At 40.5% G+C, this 19146-nt stretch overlaps 1 protein-coding gene across 5 annotated transcripts in view; it reads left to right on the forward strand.

Annotated features, from left to right (window-relative positions):
* CDKAL1 (CDK5 regulatory subunit associated protein 1 like 1) overlaps positions 1-19146 on the forward strand; it is a 650929-nt gene that overhangs the window by 608577 nt on the left and 23206 nt on the right. For all 5 annotated transcript variants that reach the window (XM_067752107.1, XM_067752108.1, XM_067752105.1 and 2 more), the window contains 2 exons: positions 5715-5798; positions 8771-8935. In XM_067752107.1, coding sequence (XP_067608208.1) covers positions 5715-5798; positions 8771-8935 — 249 coding nt within the window. The remainder of the gene's footprint in view (positions 1-5714; positions 5799-8770; positions 8936-19146) is intronic.

Consider the following 19146-nt stretch of genomic DNA (forward strand, 5'->3'; position numbering starts at 1 on the left):
TATTGAATTAATTAAAATCTCTCTAACCTAACCCTTCAGAGTAAAGTGAATTGCAGTTATTTTCTAAAGCCACACCTCAGGCTTTCTGTTTAAGTAAAACAAAAGTGAGAAGAAGGGGAAAAAAAAAAAAAACTAGTTAAAAGTAAGATTTACATAAAGTTTATACTTTAAAGCCATATATGGGTTTAAAAGAAACTCTTTGCTTCTTCTAGTTCAAGGAATACTTCTACAAGTAACATTTCTTACTGGGTTAAAGGTAAAAGCCCAAGTACTCTTAATGTCTTTGTTAAATTTCAGTATTATCTGCCTGTCTTGAAGCAATTCTTTTTAGTTTCTCTCTTTAAATCCTTAAATAGCCATACAGAATATTGTTTGTTTTAGGACAAATGGAGAAATAGAATGTGCTTGAATGAACATTCATTCAGCAACCAAATTCTGTTGGAAACCACTGCTTTTGAATGCAAGTGTGTGTTTTCTGTGTGTTATCTGGCCATATGGTTAGAACTGATGTTTCTCACCACTTCAGGCACTCGGGAAATTCGAAGCATAGATGTGACACAAATAACACAGCCAGCTGATTATGTAATGTACCGTAAAATCTACCCCCAAATTGAATTTTAAAAAAACATTGCTTTTTGTTTGTCACAGATGTTTCTCTGCTCAAGGAAAAGCCATGCACTGCAGAATCAGAGCCATGATGTTGTACGTTTTCTGCAGCTAGCAATTAAATAGGAGATATCAAGTAGCAGGAATGCTTCCAAGACTTCTTTCTGACACTGAGCAAATCACCGCATCTTGCTGGACCTCAGTTTCCTCTCTGTGAAATCAGAGATTTCTAAGCCCCCTTCATGCTCTTACCTTCTTTGTCTATTTAGGGGAATAGGGTCTTTCTTTTCTCCCTTTGTGGTTTGAAAAAAAAAAAGCATAAGAGCTTTTCTCATATCTTTTCAACAAAGCCTAGAAAGTTCTACTACACTCCTTTCATAGTGGGGGCTGTAGTTCCCATCACCTCTGTGAGATCAGCGGTAATGCAGGAACCTGTGGACTTTTTCTGTACCTTCTCTTCCTTCAGTGACCCAATCTGTGAAATGGAGGGAAGGTTTTTACAAGACTATTTCTATAGTTCATTTTTCATAAAATGTATTTATGAAGTCAGGTTAAAATGTACTAAGTGAAGTTCTGCACGTCCTTGGAAAAGCCACTGTCTTCACTGACATCTGATGAATAAATTACAAAGTACATCTAGGTTGTTACAGTAGGTGCCAGGACTGACAGCCACTTTGAAAAGTCCTGACAAATGTCCTGAAAGTCAAACTTTGTAAATGGAAACTGAGTTTCCCATAAAAGTGCAGGGGTTTTTGTATTCCCAGCCCTAGTTCTTTTTTTTTTTTTAATAAATTTATTTATTTATTTTTGGCTGTGTTGGGTCTTTGTTGCTGCTCACGGCTTTCTCTAGTTGTGGCGAGCAGGGGCTACTTTTGTTGTAGTGTGCGAGCTTCTCATTGAGGTGGCTTCTCTTGCTGCAGAACACGGGCTCTAGGCACACAGGCTCAGTAGTTGCGGCGCACAGGCTTAGATGCTCTGCGGCATGTGGGATCTTCCTGGATCAGGGATTGAACCCGTGTCCCCTGCACTGGCAGGCGGATTCTTAACCACTGCACCACCAGGGAAGTCCCCCAGCCCTAGTTCTTAAACTCTAAAATGCTCTAGAAATCAAAGAAGCATTTTATTTAATCAGCTATAAATTGTATACGTGTAAAGAAAATCAGAAGGAAAAGAGGTTATTTTAAAAAGGGGCTTGTTGGGAAGATTTTGACAGGATTCTTCGGGTTCAGGTCACTAAATAGCTTTATGAAAAACGTTGTAAATGTTTCTTTGGTGGGTATCAAGATCACGTTGTTACTTTAAGTGCAGCAAGAAAGTACCTGTAATTTGCAGAGGGCTCTCAGCACACATTTACTGTGAAAAAAGAGACAGCCTGGATTTAGAGTACCTGTTTCCTTCATCTGAAACCTTGTGAGCAGACCAAATCTACCCTGAATGACGACTGAGAATTTTGGAACTGAAAGGTCCTCTAAAAATCAGAATCTACTTCCTCTTGAGCCCTGCTCACGTCCCCCCAGCTCCACGTCACTTCTTCCAAACTCTCATTTTTTTTATGAGGAAAAGCAAAGTCCCAAAAAGTAGCCAAATCTCTTTTACCTTAAAAATAATCTGCCCAGACCCATGTCCTCTCACCCTACTGTCCAGTTTGAATATGCGGCATTTGATGGTGTTGAATAAACCTTCTTCTTCTTCCTCCCCCCTGGGCTCTGCTAGAACTGTGCATTCCTGCTTCTGACCATTCCTTCTCCCTCCAAATAACTTCCCCCTTTCTTCCTGTGCTTGAAAGTTCCAGTTATCTTAAAATCACCCTCCAGACCGACCGACTGGGTTTACAGTTCCACTTGCATCTTAATCATCCCTGCTGAACAGCCATATTGTGCTACCAGTCACAAAGCTTATGGAAGCCATTATTTTCAACCTCCTCTACATTCTCAAAATATATGTGTGTGTGTGTGTGTGTATGTATACAAATATATATATTCTATAAACTCAGGAGTTTGTTCATCTTTTTAATTACCCAAGCAATCTTGTTGTTAACTTCCTCTTCAAAGGGCTTGTCTTAAGCCAGTGATGTAACCTTGCATTCCTGCCAGAGGTTCCAGCTGTCAGGGAAGGTTCTGACAGGGATGGTGAGTAGCCCAGGAAGCCGCCTTCTCAGCAGAATGTCAGCAGAGAGTAGATGTTGCAGAATCTCAGAGAAGACGCAGTGTACACCCATCATTCTCTAAGGCAAACTGGTCCCTCTAGGGCAGTGGTCGCCAGCCTTTTTGACACCAGGGACCAGTTGTGTGGCAGACAGTTTTTCATGGACTGGGGGGCTGTAATGCGAGCAATGGGGAGCAGCAGATGAAGCTTCACTCACTCGGCCCCCGCTCACCTCCTGCTCTGCGACCCTGTCCGTGGCCCAGGGGCTGGGGACCCCTGCTTTAGTGGATTAGCTCTGCCTTTAGCATAATAGAAAGCTGGGTGGCTGTAGTCCTAGTGGCCCAAGGGTACCTGTGGCCCTTTTTCTTCCGAAGCCCTGCTTTTTCCTCTGAGAACAGGACTTCCTTGCTGGATAGGAGAGGCATTCTTAGGTAAATCAGGATGATTATCCTAAATCTTGTTATGTGGTCTTTAACCATACTGGGTTATTGAGTGGGGCTGGGGAGAAAACACTTGGAGAGTAAGGAGGTGACTCATTTAAAAAAACATTTGAGGCTAATAATACGTTTGGCCCGTAAGTTTCCTTATTGTCACCAAGGCAAAGTTGCCTCTTCCAGAGTTCCAGCTGAAACCCACCCCCCATCCCTTAACTTCCTTGTTGTTTTTATTTATTTATTTTTATTTTTGGGGGGGGCCTCTCACTGCTGTGGCCTCTCCCATTGCGGAGCACAGGCTCCGGACGCGCAGGCTCAGCGGCCATGGCTCACGAGCCCAGCCGCTCCGCGGCATGTGGGATCTTCCCGGACCGGGGCACGAACCCGCGTCCCCTGCATCGGCAGGCGGACTCTCAACCACTGCGCCACCAGGGAAGCCCCCCTTGTTGTTTTTAAGGTTATTTGAAACAGTTGATTCTCTGAAAGGTCATATTTGATCATTCACTTCATTGCAACTTCATTCTTTAAAAAAAGTTGTGCATAGAGCATTTGTTTTTGTTGGATTTTTTAGGGGTTGGGGATAGACTGCATCAGTTCTTCATCAAAGTCCTATCTTGCTTATGCTCATTTGTGCGCAGCAGCCTCTGGGGAACTTTAAGAGCCTCACCAATGAGACAAAATCCACAGTTGAGGGGACCAAAAGGGTGATTGGAGAGGTGTTTGCCACTATAAATTACTGCCCATAGCAACTTTCCTGAATCCCTTTGGCAAATAATAGTTAAATACTCACATACAAATAGTTCTCTGATGGTTGATCGAAAGCCCTGCCCTCTACTGTATAAACATAGCAAGTCTGTCTAACTCAATATGTATATATTACTGTCATCGTTATTCTCTCCAGATAAAATGGAATAGCCCAAAGACGATTACTCCAACTGTCCACATTCATTCCAACAAGAGGAAAAAAGCGGCATACATTTTCAGTGGCTCTGCTCTCTCGTATTGTTGTTAATTTCCTGAAAACTTAATGTTAGATGAAGTGTAATTGCAGATTTCCTTAAGAACCATTGACAGATACTTATCTTAAGTTATAAGCAACTCGCACTGTGAAATGTGTGCAAACATTCTAAGTTTCCTTCCAGAAGAATATACTTCAGTGAAACCCAATATTCATCAGTCTTTTTCTATAAACAGGGCCATTAAAGCTCAAAGTAGAAGCTGGGAGTAGTTCTTTTGTTTCTCCTTGATCTTTAAAAGAGACAATAGTGCGGGAACTTTTCACTGGTTTTCAAGGAGTGAACTAAGTTAAGTGTTTGATAAGTATCCTAGAGACCTTACAACCTTCGGCTAAGGGAGCTACATTTGAATGAGAGAGTGAAAAAGAGCAAATTATGGTGTATTTAGGTATTAGCATTGTATAATGGACAGAAGAGTTTGGTGTTTTTGTTTTTTTCTTTTTGTTAGGTGGTCTATTTAGTGCAGCTGTGTTTATGTTGCCTGAGTGGTAACTGCCTGAACATGGTGGCAGGTCCCTACATATGAGAATAGGGATTTCGTTTAAAAAGTCTTGCCAATGTGCTTTAACGTAGAGGGTTGTATTTATCAAGTAACAATGGCAAAAATGATTCCAGGCACAATCACCCAATACAGCTGGTTTGCTAAATCAGACATTTTGACGATGTTGTAAAAAAAAAAAGAAAGTAATGATACTTTAAATGTTGCATTTCACAGTAGAATAAAGTTGGAAATAGTAGACTTTTAAAATGGTCACATTGCTTTAACCAACGTTTTGGCTGATTTAACTTCTTGGTTATTAAAAATGCATGCTTAGATCGTAAATATAGATCCTGTAGAGAATTAACAGTCCCCTATTTTTGCCGTCTTTCTCTTAAAAAAATAAAATGAATATGGGGTCATGCCTGCAACAAAAAAGAGACAGTTGCCCGTGACAGAGAAAACGTATATAACAAGTAAATAACTGAATTAATCAGTAATTTCAGAATTGCATGTAACGTGTGAAATGTTTAGGTACGGGGACTTAATGACTAGTTTTTAAGGCATTTTCTTTAGTGCTACATCCCTCGTAACTCAAATTAATGTTTATTACCACTTCATATTTTGCCAAAATATTTTCATGAATTTGGATTAGAAGCAGCTTGTTCTGACTTGTTTTGCAACTTTGTTTCAAGAAAAACAAAGTGATATTTAGAAGATTTTTGTATGTCTTAGAAGCCTTTAATTATCTAACTTACGTTGAAGAAGGAAATGAGATCAAGTTTTGTTTCATAGTTCTGTAAGAAAATAAGATTCCGTTCTACACTAATTTGATGTTACTACATAGATAATAATGTCTTTCTGAACATTTGAATCAGTGACTCTTGCATTGGCTGTTAGTAGCTGGCAATCTGGAGTCTACTTTAAATTCAAGGAGACACGACTTACGGCCCATAACTATTTGGGTTGGCATTTCTTTTGGATGCTCAGGTATTTGCCCTGATCTCTCCTGTTTTTCTCCCCTTCTCTCCACAGATTGGTGAGAGACAAAAAGTGTTAGTCACAGAAGAATCTTTTGATTCCAAGTTTTATGTTGCACACAATCGATTCTATGAGCAGGTAAGAGATACTCCCACGTTCTTAGGGTTTCTCCAAAATGAGAAAAAAGTAAATCAATTTAAGCGAAAGAGACTTAAAGCGGGGGGGGGGGGGGGGAGGTGTAGAATCTTGTCGCGGGAAGGCTATTTTATAGCATCAAGCCAACCAGGCTGACATGGGGCTTATCTCTGTGGCTTCATCTCCAGAACATTCTATACGAAGGAATAAGTGTGTTTTAGTCCCCATTCATCTTTGACAGGACCCGCCTCTAGCTTTGCGGAGTTTGGAACAGGCAATTCTCACTGCCAAAATCCCCACAGCCTGGCAATGTGGAGGGGAAAGTTCTGTCCAGAAGACAGGAAGGACGTCTGTGCCGGCGACATCAGCCTGGAAGGGCAGGGCTTTCCTGTCCCTGTCACAGCACTCACACAGGCTTCTGATTGGTTGGTCTGTTGGTTGGCTTTCTTAGTTTTGTTTAGTTTCAGGTGTTTTGTTTTTTTGGGTTTTTTTTTTTTTTTTTTTTAACTTCCACATTGATAAAAAACGCTGGGGGCAAAGGGAAAGGAGTCTGTTCGTTGGACTCAACTCAAGTTGGGTGAACAACTCTGGAGACCAGCATAAGGATCAAACCAACTTCACTCTGAGAGTTTTCTTCAAGGCCAACCTGAAAGGCTTCCCACTCCCTGCCCGTTAAAGTCGCGTGCTTTGCCCCACCAGCAACCAGACTTCTGTTTTAGCATTTGGGATTCCATTACCCCAGGTGGTAAAGCAATTCAAAAGCGATTGAAGAAAACAGTGCCTCCTTCGGGGGCCATGGACCCTGGGAAGGGCCAAGGAGGAGGTGTAACATGCCCCTCCTGGTGAGAGACCCTCATAAGGGCACAGGGATTTCATGGGTCATCCCTGGATCGTGTTCGCTTTTCTTAATATCAAGTGAGTTTTCCTACTTTTCTTTTTTTTTTTCCTACTCTCATCAAATGACAAGTGAAATTTTTTTCTGTGGGTCACGGCTTGGGAAGGCTCTTCAGCCCAGCCTGGGCAAGTCACGTAAAGGATGGGCGAGGGAAGCCGACTGCCCATGTTAGAAAGCAGGGAAGCCGGAGCCGGAGGGGCCTCCAGCATGGGGCACAGACTGGGCACTGGGTCCTCAGGGAAAGTGGGGGAGCTTTTCATGGCCCAGACCGAATGTGCCCTGTTCGGTCCCCAGTAGAGACTACAGCTGAGGATGGATTCCGAACACTCCATGTCTGAGCTGAGTCTGTCTCTTCCCCGTTCTCCACCTCAGTAATTGACTCCAGAGAGCCATTTTCCTGTTCAGGCCAAACTTCTGCTCAGCCCTCGGGAGGAGCTTGATTGTATCTTGGTTGCCTCTTTCCTCTCCTTTCTCTTGCCATCTGGGTTTTCGCCTCAGCAGGGAACTTTTTTCCCCTTCATTTTAAAGGCGATGGCATGTCTCATTAGCTGTTTCCTCCAATTTAAAGCAGTCGAGCTTTTTCCAATTATTAAAACCGGAGGGAAAAAAACACTGAGCCCTTCATTCAGATCAAGACAGCAGATCAAGGAGAGTTATTTTCCCCGAGAATAGTACCAGATCTCCCAGGGATAGTTTGCTCTAGAGATTTTCTTGTTTTATAAAAACTGATTTAAAAGGGCTTTCATATCCTGATACTAAAGCTTTTTTAGTCCATTTGCTTGCCGCGAGTAATCCACCACCCAGGTGACCTTTCTTCCTATACTTTGATGAAGCAGTGTACTCAGTGGTCATAAAAAATCAGACTCAGAAAGACCAAGATCCGTTTCTGCCTCTCGGAGAAACTGGCTGTGGAACTTCTGGCTCTCATCTGATTTTTCTTTCTTTTTTTTTTTTTTTGGTCTCTAAAACCAAGCATATCAAAGATTTCATAGGAATTATTTTTCTAAAAAAAGATGACTTCCAGAAGATTGTATCTAGATATCAAAGTATTGCTGGATTAGAATTAGTCTGTTTATTTTGGATTATGACTTGAAAAGATTGGCAAGGAGCTCCAGTACTGAAATAGAAGTGTGAGGGAGACATAATACATACAAACTACCTGTAAGTCCAAGAGGAGGGGAAACATTTGCTCGAGGTAAACAAGTACCTCCGTCAGTAATCGCTCGTGGAAAGGGACCATCTGACAGTTTCCTGTGAGCCAGCCCAAGTACCCTTCAGAGGAGCTGGTTCTACGTGGAGGCAGAACTAACAAGTACATGCTTTTCATAACAGAACGAAAGAAGTGAATGGCAGCCATCAGTTAAAGGAGTCATTTAGCTCCAAACACCAAGGTTTGGGATATTGAAAAGGTGGCTTTGAAATATTCTTCCTCTTCCCCCAAAACACACACACACATGTGCACTTGCACACACACACACATATGCACCCAGACATGCAGGCCTTTATTTGAAGTGGCTGCTCAAATCCTGACTCTGACAGCAAACTTGGAAGGTATTAAAAGTATAAAGCTTTCATCAGTGTTGTCCCAGTTTTCTTCATTGCCTGGGACAGCCAAGAGTCGGATATCAAAGGCCTGTCCAAGAGTGACTGGCGGATGCCTCGGGCGGTTCCAGGCCTGCCTTCCACGTGCCCTCGGACCACAGGCATCCCACAAGGAGAAAGCGCTGTCTATAACCCCTTACCCCTCCCAGAAATGCCTTCCCTTCCTGCTAGATCCCCAGGTCCTTGAGCATCTGGAAGATAGAGCCCACTTAGGATGGGATCCCCAAAGAGAAAAAGGACATTAAGGGACAAGTGAGGAACTCTGAATAAAGTATGGACTTTAGTTAATAGTAATACACCAACATTGGCTCATTAATTGTGACACATGTATCATACCAACATAAGACGTTAATAAGAGGGGCACTGCGTCTGGGGTATACCAACTCTCTGTGCTATCTTAATAATTCTGTAAGTCTAAAGCTGTTCTAAGATAAAATATTAGTTTTAAAAATTAAGCCTTCTCTCATTTTTTTTTAAGGTTTTAGTGCCAAAGAACCCCACATTCATGGGGAAAATGGTCGAAGTGAACGTTTATGAATCAGGAAAACATTTTATGAAAGGGCAGCCAGTTTCAGATGCCAAAGTATACGCGCCATCCATCAGCAAACCATTAGCAAAAGGAGAAGTCTCAGGTTTAACAGAGGTGAGTAGAAGATGCTTTTCCTCTCTACCCTGCTAGTAAAACAGCCGCTCTGGAAGCACAGTGATTTCCCACCATGTTTCTGTTATCATTTATAGTTCCCTTTTTATGTATGCATGAGGCTTTAATCCTTTCTGACAGATTGAAATCTGAATTAGAAAGATGCATTTATGCTGATGCCTATAGCTTTGCTTCTCTGCCTGTGAAGGGAATAAGCTGTTTCTGCTTCTAGGCTAGAAACAGAGGGCAAAAGCCATTATTTTCAGGTGAAAGATTTAACACGGAAGATGATCTGATCCAGTATGTTTCTGTGTCAGTAGATCCTCAGTGGAAGGGGGTAAGGAAAGGATAATTTTTGTGCTTTGCAAAGCTGTTTGTAATATAGTAAAAACCTACATGCAGTTAAACAGGCATTAAACCATGTCAGTATATGTGGTTATGGTGCCTTTCTCTAGGGTGTTAGCTGAATATCTGCTTGAGTAATGTGGAGTGAAAATTAAACATTTTTTTTCTTTCTATAAAAAAGTAACCTGACCCCTATTTCATACCTTGGTAAATATGGCTGCTTGCCAAGCTCTCTCTTACATTTCATTGAGCTACAGCTGTGAAAGCTGATGGAGTGTGAAATGAAAATGTGTGTCACATTTCTAAGCATCATTTGATGTCCTTCCTTCAGCACAATTGTGAAGTGCTCCCCAAAAAAGTATACAGCGATGACTTAACATTCAGAACAATGATGAGTGATATTTATCTGGCTATATAATTCTAAAATTGTTTTAATATATGTATTATCTTTTCACTCAAAAGAAATGTCAAGGGCATGTTAATTAAGCTTTAGGAATCATGACAAAGAAGTTCATATTATCTATATTCTCGCTTATTGTGGTGGTGGACTCTGGAATCCAAACGTGAGTGACACCTCTCATGAGCTTGACGAGGACATGTGAAGAATCCGTGTGTATAGCCATCTGACTGATTATGGAAGGACGTAGGCCAGCCTTTGTCAAAGCCCTGCCAAGTGTGTCATCCTGTTCAACCAGGAGTGAACTCTCACACTTGATAAGCATAACCATTAATGTTTGCTGTTGTTTAGAAAAAAATCATACATCATACGTGGGGCTTTGGATGGATGGCCAGGAAGGAACAGTGTAATCCAGCATTTATATTGCTAGAGATTTGGCTTTTGACATGTTAACTACTACTTCAGAAATTTTTAAAGGAAGTGGCTTTTAAAATTTTTTTTCTGTTTTTCCTCACAGTGTGTTTTACAAGGTTGATTTTAAATCGCCACAGTGAAAAGGATTTTATGACAAATGGCAGTGGTGGGCAAATTATTATTTCAAGACCCTGCCTGCTTTAATTCCTTCATGCAAGCCTATTGAAAAGGGTGGTATTTTTTTTTAACATCTTTATTGGAGTGTAATTGCTTTACATTGGTGTGTTAGTTGCTGCTGTATAACAAAGTGAATCAGCTATACGTATACATATATCCGAATATCCCCTCCCTCTTGTGTCTCTCTCCCACCCTCCCTATCCCACCCCTCTAGGTGGTCACAAAGCACCGAGCTGATCTCCCTGTGCTATGCAGCTGCTTCCCACTAGCTATCTATTTTACATTTGGTGGTATATATATGTCCATGCCACTCTCTCACTTCGTCCCAGCTTCCCCTTCCCCCTCCCCGTGTCCTCAAGTCCATTCTCCATGTCTGCGTCTTTATTCCTGTCCTGCCCCGAGGTCCTTCAGAACCATCTTTTTTTTAGATCCCATATATATGGGTTAGCATACGGTATTTGATTTTCTCTTTCTGACTCTGTATGACAAACTCTAGGTCCATCCAGAAAAGGGTGGTATTTTAAAACATCACATTAATAATACACAAATAAGGAAAAGCAGTGCCCTTTCACTGGTTCCTTAACTGTAGTGTTGCTTTCTAAAGGGGCAGAGCCCCATTTAAATCCTATGAGCAGCTTTTTCCATTCTCCTCTGCCTCCCTCCAGCCTGGGAAATGGTGTCACCAGTTCTCTCAACAGCCCTCCTCTGAGCCGGCGTGACCCAAAAGCCCTATAGGTGAGATGAGGATAAAGGTCATTTGACTGCTGGCCCTTCTGGGCCTCTAGGAATTATAGTTTGATTGCATGCATTAGGCCAAAGGGTTAGGAATATTGATTTGGGCATTTACATTAAGGGAAACGTCAGGCAAGTCCTTTATCACCATTTGAGACTTCATGTAAATTAATGAACATAGCTTTACGCTTCATTATTTGTCCGCTTTTAAAGATATGCCAAACTCGGGGTCAGAAATCCTTCCTTAATGAATTTGTCCTGGTGTTACAACTGTTTTTGCTAATGATATGAACAAAACTAAATTAAGCAGCAGGAGAACAGCTTCCATTTTTATAGGATTTAGAAGTAGATGATAGAGGTTATAATCCTGTCTCAGGCATTTTGAGTCTGAGTACTGACAAAGGTGCCGGAACTCTTCAGTGGAAACAAGGAGCCTCACTCTGTGGATGAAGTGTGGCCCTGGAAGCAGTTACACCTGAGTTTGCATCTGGACTTGCCAGTTACCCTAGGCCTGTGACTCCTCTGAGCTTTAGTCTGTTAAAAGTGACAATAATGTCTGTTTCATAGGGTTGTTGAAAGGAATGTATTCAATAGTGTATGTAAACCACCTAAAACTATTTTGGGGATGTAGTAAATAGTTACTAAGTGGTTATTTTCCCTTTCCCCCAAATCTAGCTTCTCTAGAAAGAGCAGACTCTGCAGATGACCGTGGTACTATCAGCTTTGGTCTTGTGATCACACAGTGCACATTGCATTGGAGTGGGGGTGATCTATTAGGGTAATTTATTCAGTGCCAGAGACACCAATCCCATCAGAATTTCTATCTTCTTAAATTTTCTAGGCTTTTTCTGAGTTTTTCTAGAGTAATAACCTCCTCATACACACTTTGTAAAGAAACCTAGAAAGGCCAAAGCATCTAAAGCAAAATATTGTGTAAAAAAAAATTATTTTCCATAGTAAGTGTATTTCCTTAATTGAGAATTTTAAGATTATTCTTTAAGTATTTATCCCTATGCTACTTTGGACTTAACGTTGTCTCACTTTAGGCACCGTTGACCTCTCCTGATAAAACTGGTGAGAGGTACAACAGACTAGGGGGAGAAGCACAGGCTGGGTAGGAGTTACGAGATCTGGATTATAGGATTCTGGCATTTGCAGTAACAGACCCTTTGACCTTTTGTATATCACTTAGGTTCCCTGGACCTCGGTTGTCTCTAAGACTCTGTGATTGAAATATTTCATTTGACAAAAATGGATTGAATGCATACCCTGTGTCAGGGCTTTGAATTCTAATTCTGTTCTGTAACTATTAATAAAAATCAGGCCTTGTTATTTTCAAATAATAATAGTTACATAAATGCCCATAACATGGTGGGAAAGGAAAGCTATAGTAAAGTCAAAAGGTTACTGTCCTCTCAGAAATTATATTCTAATAAAAACAGCATATAGTAATATCTTTTTATGGTTATTAACTATTCCTCTTTTCAGTTCAGTTAGAGGGATGGAGGAAGAGAGGAAGGGGAGAGTAGGATAGAGAGACAAAATTAGTCTGGTTATTTTTAGGGAAGGTGGCAGCCAAAATGCCACCTCTAACCTAATAGGGAACATTTTAAAACAAATATCATTGAAGGGTAATTAATTTCAGAAAAAGGTTATGTAATAATTATCCAATGGAAGGCATTGTAGAGTTCAAAGGGGTAAATATAAATCAAAGAAAGGATAGATCATGCCCTTTTCTATGGAAACTGTCAGGCAACTTTGTTCTTAGGAGGAAGAAGAGATGGGAGGAAGCAGGGGACACATAAATTTTCATAGACGTTCCAGGACAGTGATTCTCAAGTGTGGTCCCCAGACTTGCAGCATCAGCAATAAATGGGAACTTGTTAAAATGCAAATTCTTGGCCCCCAGCTCAGACCTGAGCCAGAAATTCTGGGAAAGGAACCCAGTAATCTGTTTTTTAACAAGTTGTCCAGGTAATACTGATGCAGGCTGAGGTTTGAGAGCCCCTCTTTCAGGAAAATGATTCTCAACTGGGAAGGAGTGTTTGATATTTGTGAAAACAGTATGTTTAGTGAAAAGGGCCAAAAGAGTAGGAACTTGGGGGGAAAACAGTTTTACGATGTTAATAGCATGATATTTTTACCATGTTCTCTCGTGGAACCTAAATCTGTGTTAACATATCCAATTTAATGTGATGATCTTTTTATACAGTTCATGTTTCTTGGAAAATTACTGTGCTGTTCAGGCTTTCCATCTGAAGAAAATCTTTGGGTAAACAGGACCTAGTGTCACCTGTACCAAGATCCATGACTATTTGATAATATGAAAAATCATCTGAGAGCCGTCATCAAAGAGCAGGACCAGAAAGCGGTTTTGCTTTAACTCTGTTCTGGAAAATTTCTGTTACAGAAAATTTCAAGCATGTACGAAAGTAGAGAGACTAGTATAATTATCTCACGTACTTATCGCGCGCCTTTAACAATTATGTCATCTCTGCTCTTATTCACCCCCATCCCCCTCTGATTCTTTTGAAGAAAATCCCATTTACCATTTTATTTCATCAAGGTATATATCAGAAAATCTCTCTGAAAGATGAAGACTCCTTTTAAATTCAGTATCAAATCTAAAATAATTAGCATCAATTCTTTATCCAGTTCATGTCAACACAGTGTTCAAATTTTGCAGTTTTTTAAGCAGTTTGTCTGAATCAGAAGGCAAATCAGGTCCACTCATTGCAATTAGTTAGTATGTCTTGTAAGTCACTTTTAATCTATAGGTGTTCCCTTTTCTCGCTCTTTTTTTCTCTTTTTGTATTGCAGTTTATTTGTAGAAGAAACCAGGTTGTTTGTCCTGCAGCATTTCCCACAGTTTGGAGTTTGCTAACTGTATCCTCTGATACAGGCTTCTCTGTTCCCCACTTGTTTTATACATTGGTAGTTAGATTTAGAGGCTTAATCAGATTCAGGTTTGAGTTTTTGACAAGCTTGCTTTGTGTGATGCTGTGCGTTTCCATTATGAGGCGTAGAATGTCTGGTTGTCTCTCTTTATGTGTCAGTGGTTGATGAGCACTGCCTAGATTCATTGAGTCATTAGGGGTTTCAGAATGTGGCGTTCTAATTCTGTCTTCCCTTCCTCACTTATTAGCTAAAAGCACTTCCATGAAGAGAAACTTTGCCTTATTCATTTTTGTTTACCCTGAGGTACATTTCTGACAGGAAAGGTGAGATAAAGGCTTGATGTCTTTCTCTCTGTTGACCAGTTTTAAAACTTTGAGTTGATTCTGTAACATCCTCCAAAAGTAGCCAATGAGGGGTTTTTTAGTATCATTATAAACTCATGGATTTCGCATGTTTGATATGGTTTTATCCATTGCAGTTATTATATTTAATTGGTGCTCAAGTAGCTGCGTTTTTGGAGAGTGGAAGCTCTTCAAATTACCTCCTCACTCCTTTGACACAGCTCCTGAAGTCTGATAGTTTCTTTGCTTTTTGATGTGACAAGATGTTCTAGGCTCATTCTTTGCTCCAGACCTGGAATCAGCCATGTCTCTAAGGAGCCTTGGTTTCTTTTAGTTAAACAAATGATATTTAGAGCCTACAGTGTGGGCTATTTAATTGGTCATTATATTTATACCTTTCAGCAGGTGGAGCTACAACATCCCCCCCGCCCCGCTTTTTTTTTTCAATTCATACCCAAGCTCCCATCCGGGTCAAATTCTGAAATTTTCTGTCCTGCATCTGTAACTTCTTTCTTCCATCCCAGTTCACAGTAACACAGCGTAATTATTCATTTGCTTTGTCCTATAATATTCACGTAACTGCCTAATAATAACTATACCAACGCTATCACCAACAATGTGATTACTGAAAGCAGTTTAGGTGGTGGTGGTGGTTTTTCCACTGGTTTTGTTCATAGAGTGCATCCCACTAGGGATGTACAGGCAAAGAACGGTTCTAAAGGCACCTGAACTAATTCTTCATATAGTTATACCAACAAATCAGTACATAAGTAGGAGTATTCATTTTCCATTTCTTTGAATTTTTAACACTTAATTTTGTTTCATAATTATGTAAAATACTTTGCAAAATCAAACCTACAAAAGCGTGTTCTGAGAAGTCCACCTTCTACTACTCCTGTCGCTTCCACCCTGTTTCCTTTCTTACCTATTTAAGGAACTGTTTTTGTTTGTTTTAGTTTTCAGTTTATTCTTCCAGTGGTTTGTCTTAACAATGTAAACGTTTATATATATTACATACTTTTTATTACCTTCTTCTTAGATAAATGGTGGATACTTTTGCTATTTTCACTCAGCAATATATCTTGATGGTTACTGCCTAACTGTATATAGAAATTCAGTGAATGTTTCTAATGATTTTTCTTAGGCTGTTAAACAAAATACCTGAAACTCTATATTGCTCTAGCACCTGAGTTGAATAATATTACCCTGTATGAAACCCAATACCCTTTTGGTCAAAGAAAAGACAGACAGAATTACCTTATAGAGAGCACTGGCTCCTAGACCTACAGGAGCATAGGGCTTCCCTGGTGCGCAGTGGTTGAGAGTCCGCCTGCCGATGCAGGGGACACGGGTTCGTGCCCTGGTCTGGGAGGATCCCACATGCCGCGGAGCGGCTGGGCCCGTGAGCCATGGCCGCTGAGCCTGCGCGTCCAGAGCCTGTGCTCCGCAACAGGAGAGGCCACAGCGGTGAGAGGCCCGCGAACCGCAAAAAAAAACAAAAAAACAAAAAACAACTTATCCAAAGTCACAAAATTAGAAGGTGGGAGAGGCAAGCCAGGATTTATTTCCCGGTCTTACCAATTTCCAAGCCTGTGTTCTTCTTTTTGAATTGTGGTAAAATACATATATAACATAAAATTTACCATCTTAACCACTTTTAAATGCACAGTTCAGTAGTGTTAAGTACATTCACAAGTTGTTCAGCCTGTCTGCAGAACCCATTTGTTTCATCTTATAAAACTGAAAGCCTGTACCCACTGAACAACTCATTCAGCCCTGCCCCTGGCAACCGCCCTTCTGTCTCTGAGCTCACATATGAGGAATCATAGCAGTATTTGTCTTTTTGTGCCTCGTTTCTTTCACTTAACGTGATGTCCTCAAGGTTCATTCCTGTTGCTGCATGTGTCAGAATTTCCTTCCTTTTGAAAGCTGAATAATATTCCATTGTGTATTTACACAACATTTTGTTTATCCATTCATCCTTCAGTGGACACTCGGGTTGTTTCCACCTTGTGGCTGTTGTGACTCACGCTCCTGTGAATGTGGTTGGACAGATATCTCTTTGAGATTTTGCTTTTAATTCTTTTGAGTATATACGCAAAAGTGGAACTGCTGGATCACATGGTAATTTTAACTTTTTTAGGAGCTACCATACAGTTTTCCACAGTGGCTATACCGTTTTACATTCCCCCCAGCAGTGCACAGGGGTTCCAGTTTCTTTCCTATCCTTCCCAGCCCTGATTATTTTCTGGTTTTTTGGTAGTAGCCATCCTGATGGGTGTGGGATCAAGCCTGGGTTTTTAATCCCAGGCCTATACTGCCTTTCCTTTTTGAGTTGCAGGAGTCTTATTTGACAACTTCTAGACAGCTGTTTCCTTTTATGTAACAGAGAAGCTTACACTAGGTACAAAAAAGGAGAGGAAAAAAATGATGAGAAAATGGACAGTATTAATCATCTTCTCTGTGTTCTGTTAAAAGTGGTTCGAGTTGTGAGTTTGCCTTAGGAATACATGGGAATGTGAGCGCTACTGCTGCTTGATAAAGACTAAGCAGATTTACTGCTGAGGTTCTTTCTCCTTTTACGGCCCATGTTATAACAAATCACTTGAATCCTCCCATTTCTAGGATCGATACTTAAGAAGTCAGAGCTATTTTGTGCCTGACAGAAGAGAGAGAAGAGGAAAATTCTCTCCTAATTCTAAACTTAAAAGTAGTCAGTTTTATTCCAAAGTTTTCCTCTTATTAGTTTTATTCCTAGTCATAGAGAATTGCTTTAAAAAAAGAAGAGGTAGGGTGGCTTTGTGAGAAGAGCTCGAGGTTTGGAACCTGTCAGGTGTGGGTTCAGATTACAAGTACAATTCCTGTGATGTTGTACAGCACACTTTCTTCAGTCGGTCTCTTCATCTGTAAAACGGGCATAACTAATTCGCAGAAGATTAAATTAGATAATGTGGACAGTGTGCCCAGTGCATAGTACATATGTTAATATTTGATAAAGGGATTCAGTAAGTATACCTTTAAAAAATCAGTGATTTACTGACTTCTATTTTAATATTTTTACTTTAACTTTCTAAGTGGTACTTTGCTTCCATTGGTCGTCACTATACAACACAGTATAGCACATAAGAACATGGATTCTGGGTTCTGATCACCTGCGTTTGAATCCTTGTTTCACCACAAGAATTAGACCTTGGGCAAGTTACTCAACCTCTCTCTACCTCAGTTCTTGCCTCTGGAAATGGGGGACGTAATAGTACCCACTTCATAGGATTTACATGGAAATGCCTTAGCAATCCAGAAATGTCAGCTACTGTTACAGTAAATGTTGGCTACTGATAATTAATAATAATTATCATTATTAATTTGTGATACATGCTAGGGCATCATTTTACTTTAAGCAATGAAGGTAAAAATGGCATAATCTTTTATCATTTCAAATGTGATCGTCACCCATTGGTTTCCTACAAAATGGCAAATGAAACCAGATTCATTTAGGGGTTCTTCCACACAGTGAGAATGACAAATTCACAGAAGGAGGCTCAGTAACAGTCTTACGGCACTGGCTGTTCTTACTGACAGGCATTTCTTCCTCTTATTCCTTATGCCCCCTTTTAAAGGAGAATATTCTAGAATGGAGACCTGGACCTACCCTGTTTCTCACAAGGGAAGGGAAGACTGCCCCAGGGTGCCTGGCTGCCACCTGTTTCTCATCTGCTGGGACTTTGATCCTAATAATGGATTCACTTGAGCAGTTAGATAGCTCAGCACCAACATAGCCAGCTGCCCTCAGAAAGGAAGCAGAAGTTTTAAAGGGTGGCATGGCTTGCCTCATTACCAGACAAAGGGCCAGCAGGATATTCAGGTGTACTGAGTTTTATGTACAAACTATACTATATTTTCAGAGCTTTGACCCTTCGAAAAGCATTGTTAAAATGCTTTCCTCTCCATCTAACATTCATTTCCAAAACTACTGAAGTGAAAGGGTCTATTAGTTCAGGGCCAGATTTGAAAGCGCATGAAAACTGCATTCATGAGGTTAAGAAATGGCTTAACAATTAAGTTAAAACAGTTGAAAGTGGATCTAATTTCAAACAGATCAGCTAACCGTGTTAGAAGTAAATGAGGGTGTGTTCCTTCCGACTTTTCCTTCCACCCCCAAGATACTGGCTCCAATCCCGAGCAATTTTTCCTAGTTTTTTTTTTTCCTTTTTAACTTTATATAATACTGAATTCTTCATTGCCCATATGTTAAATTGTTGTCACAATTAAAACTGTAGCACATCTAATATTTAGTCCATTTCTTCCTTTCATATGGCTTCTAATTAGTTCCATTTGCAGATCCATTAGGACGTATTTGGGTTTCACAGTCTAGATACACAGCTTTTATTCTATGCCCCTGAGCTGTATTTTACTGGGCATTACAGCTGAACTTGTATGATTATGTCAGTTCAAAAGGTCTTCAGTATGTTTGCAGTACCTTCCATGCACCAATTTGAGTACCATTCAAAGTATCATCAGAGCGAGCTGATGCTAAACAATTAGCTTTCATTTCACTTGCATCACTAACTGTACGATCACTGACGATAATTTTCCCCCTCCAGAGGTGAGGGGAATTGCATGCATCAAGGAACTAATTGTGCCTCAATGATAATAATAATAGCTACTGTTTAGTGAGCCTCTAGTATGTGCCTTGGTGTTGCGACTTTTTACCTGTATTACCTTCTTTTATTATTCTGGCCTGGGTTACAGCAGCTAGAACACATGAAGTGTCCTTTTTTTTTTTTTTTTTTTTGATGTGGACCACTTTTAAAGTCTTTATTGAATTCATTACAATATTGCTTCTGTTTTATGTTTTTGGTTTTTTGGCCACAAGGCACGTGGGATCTTAGCTCCCTGACCAGAGATCGAAC

This window comes from Pseudorca crassidens, chromosome 10, assembly GCF_039906515.1.
Source record: "Pseudorca crassidens isolate mPseCra1 chromosome 10, mPseCra1.hap1, whole genome shotgun sequence".
Classification (NCBI taxonomy): domain Eukaryota; kingdom Metazoa; phylum Chordata; class Mammalia; order Artiodactyla; family Delphinidae; genus Pseudorca; species Pseudorca crassidens.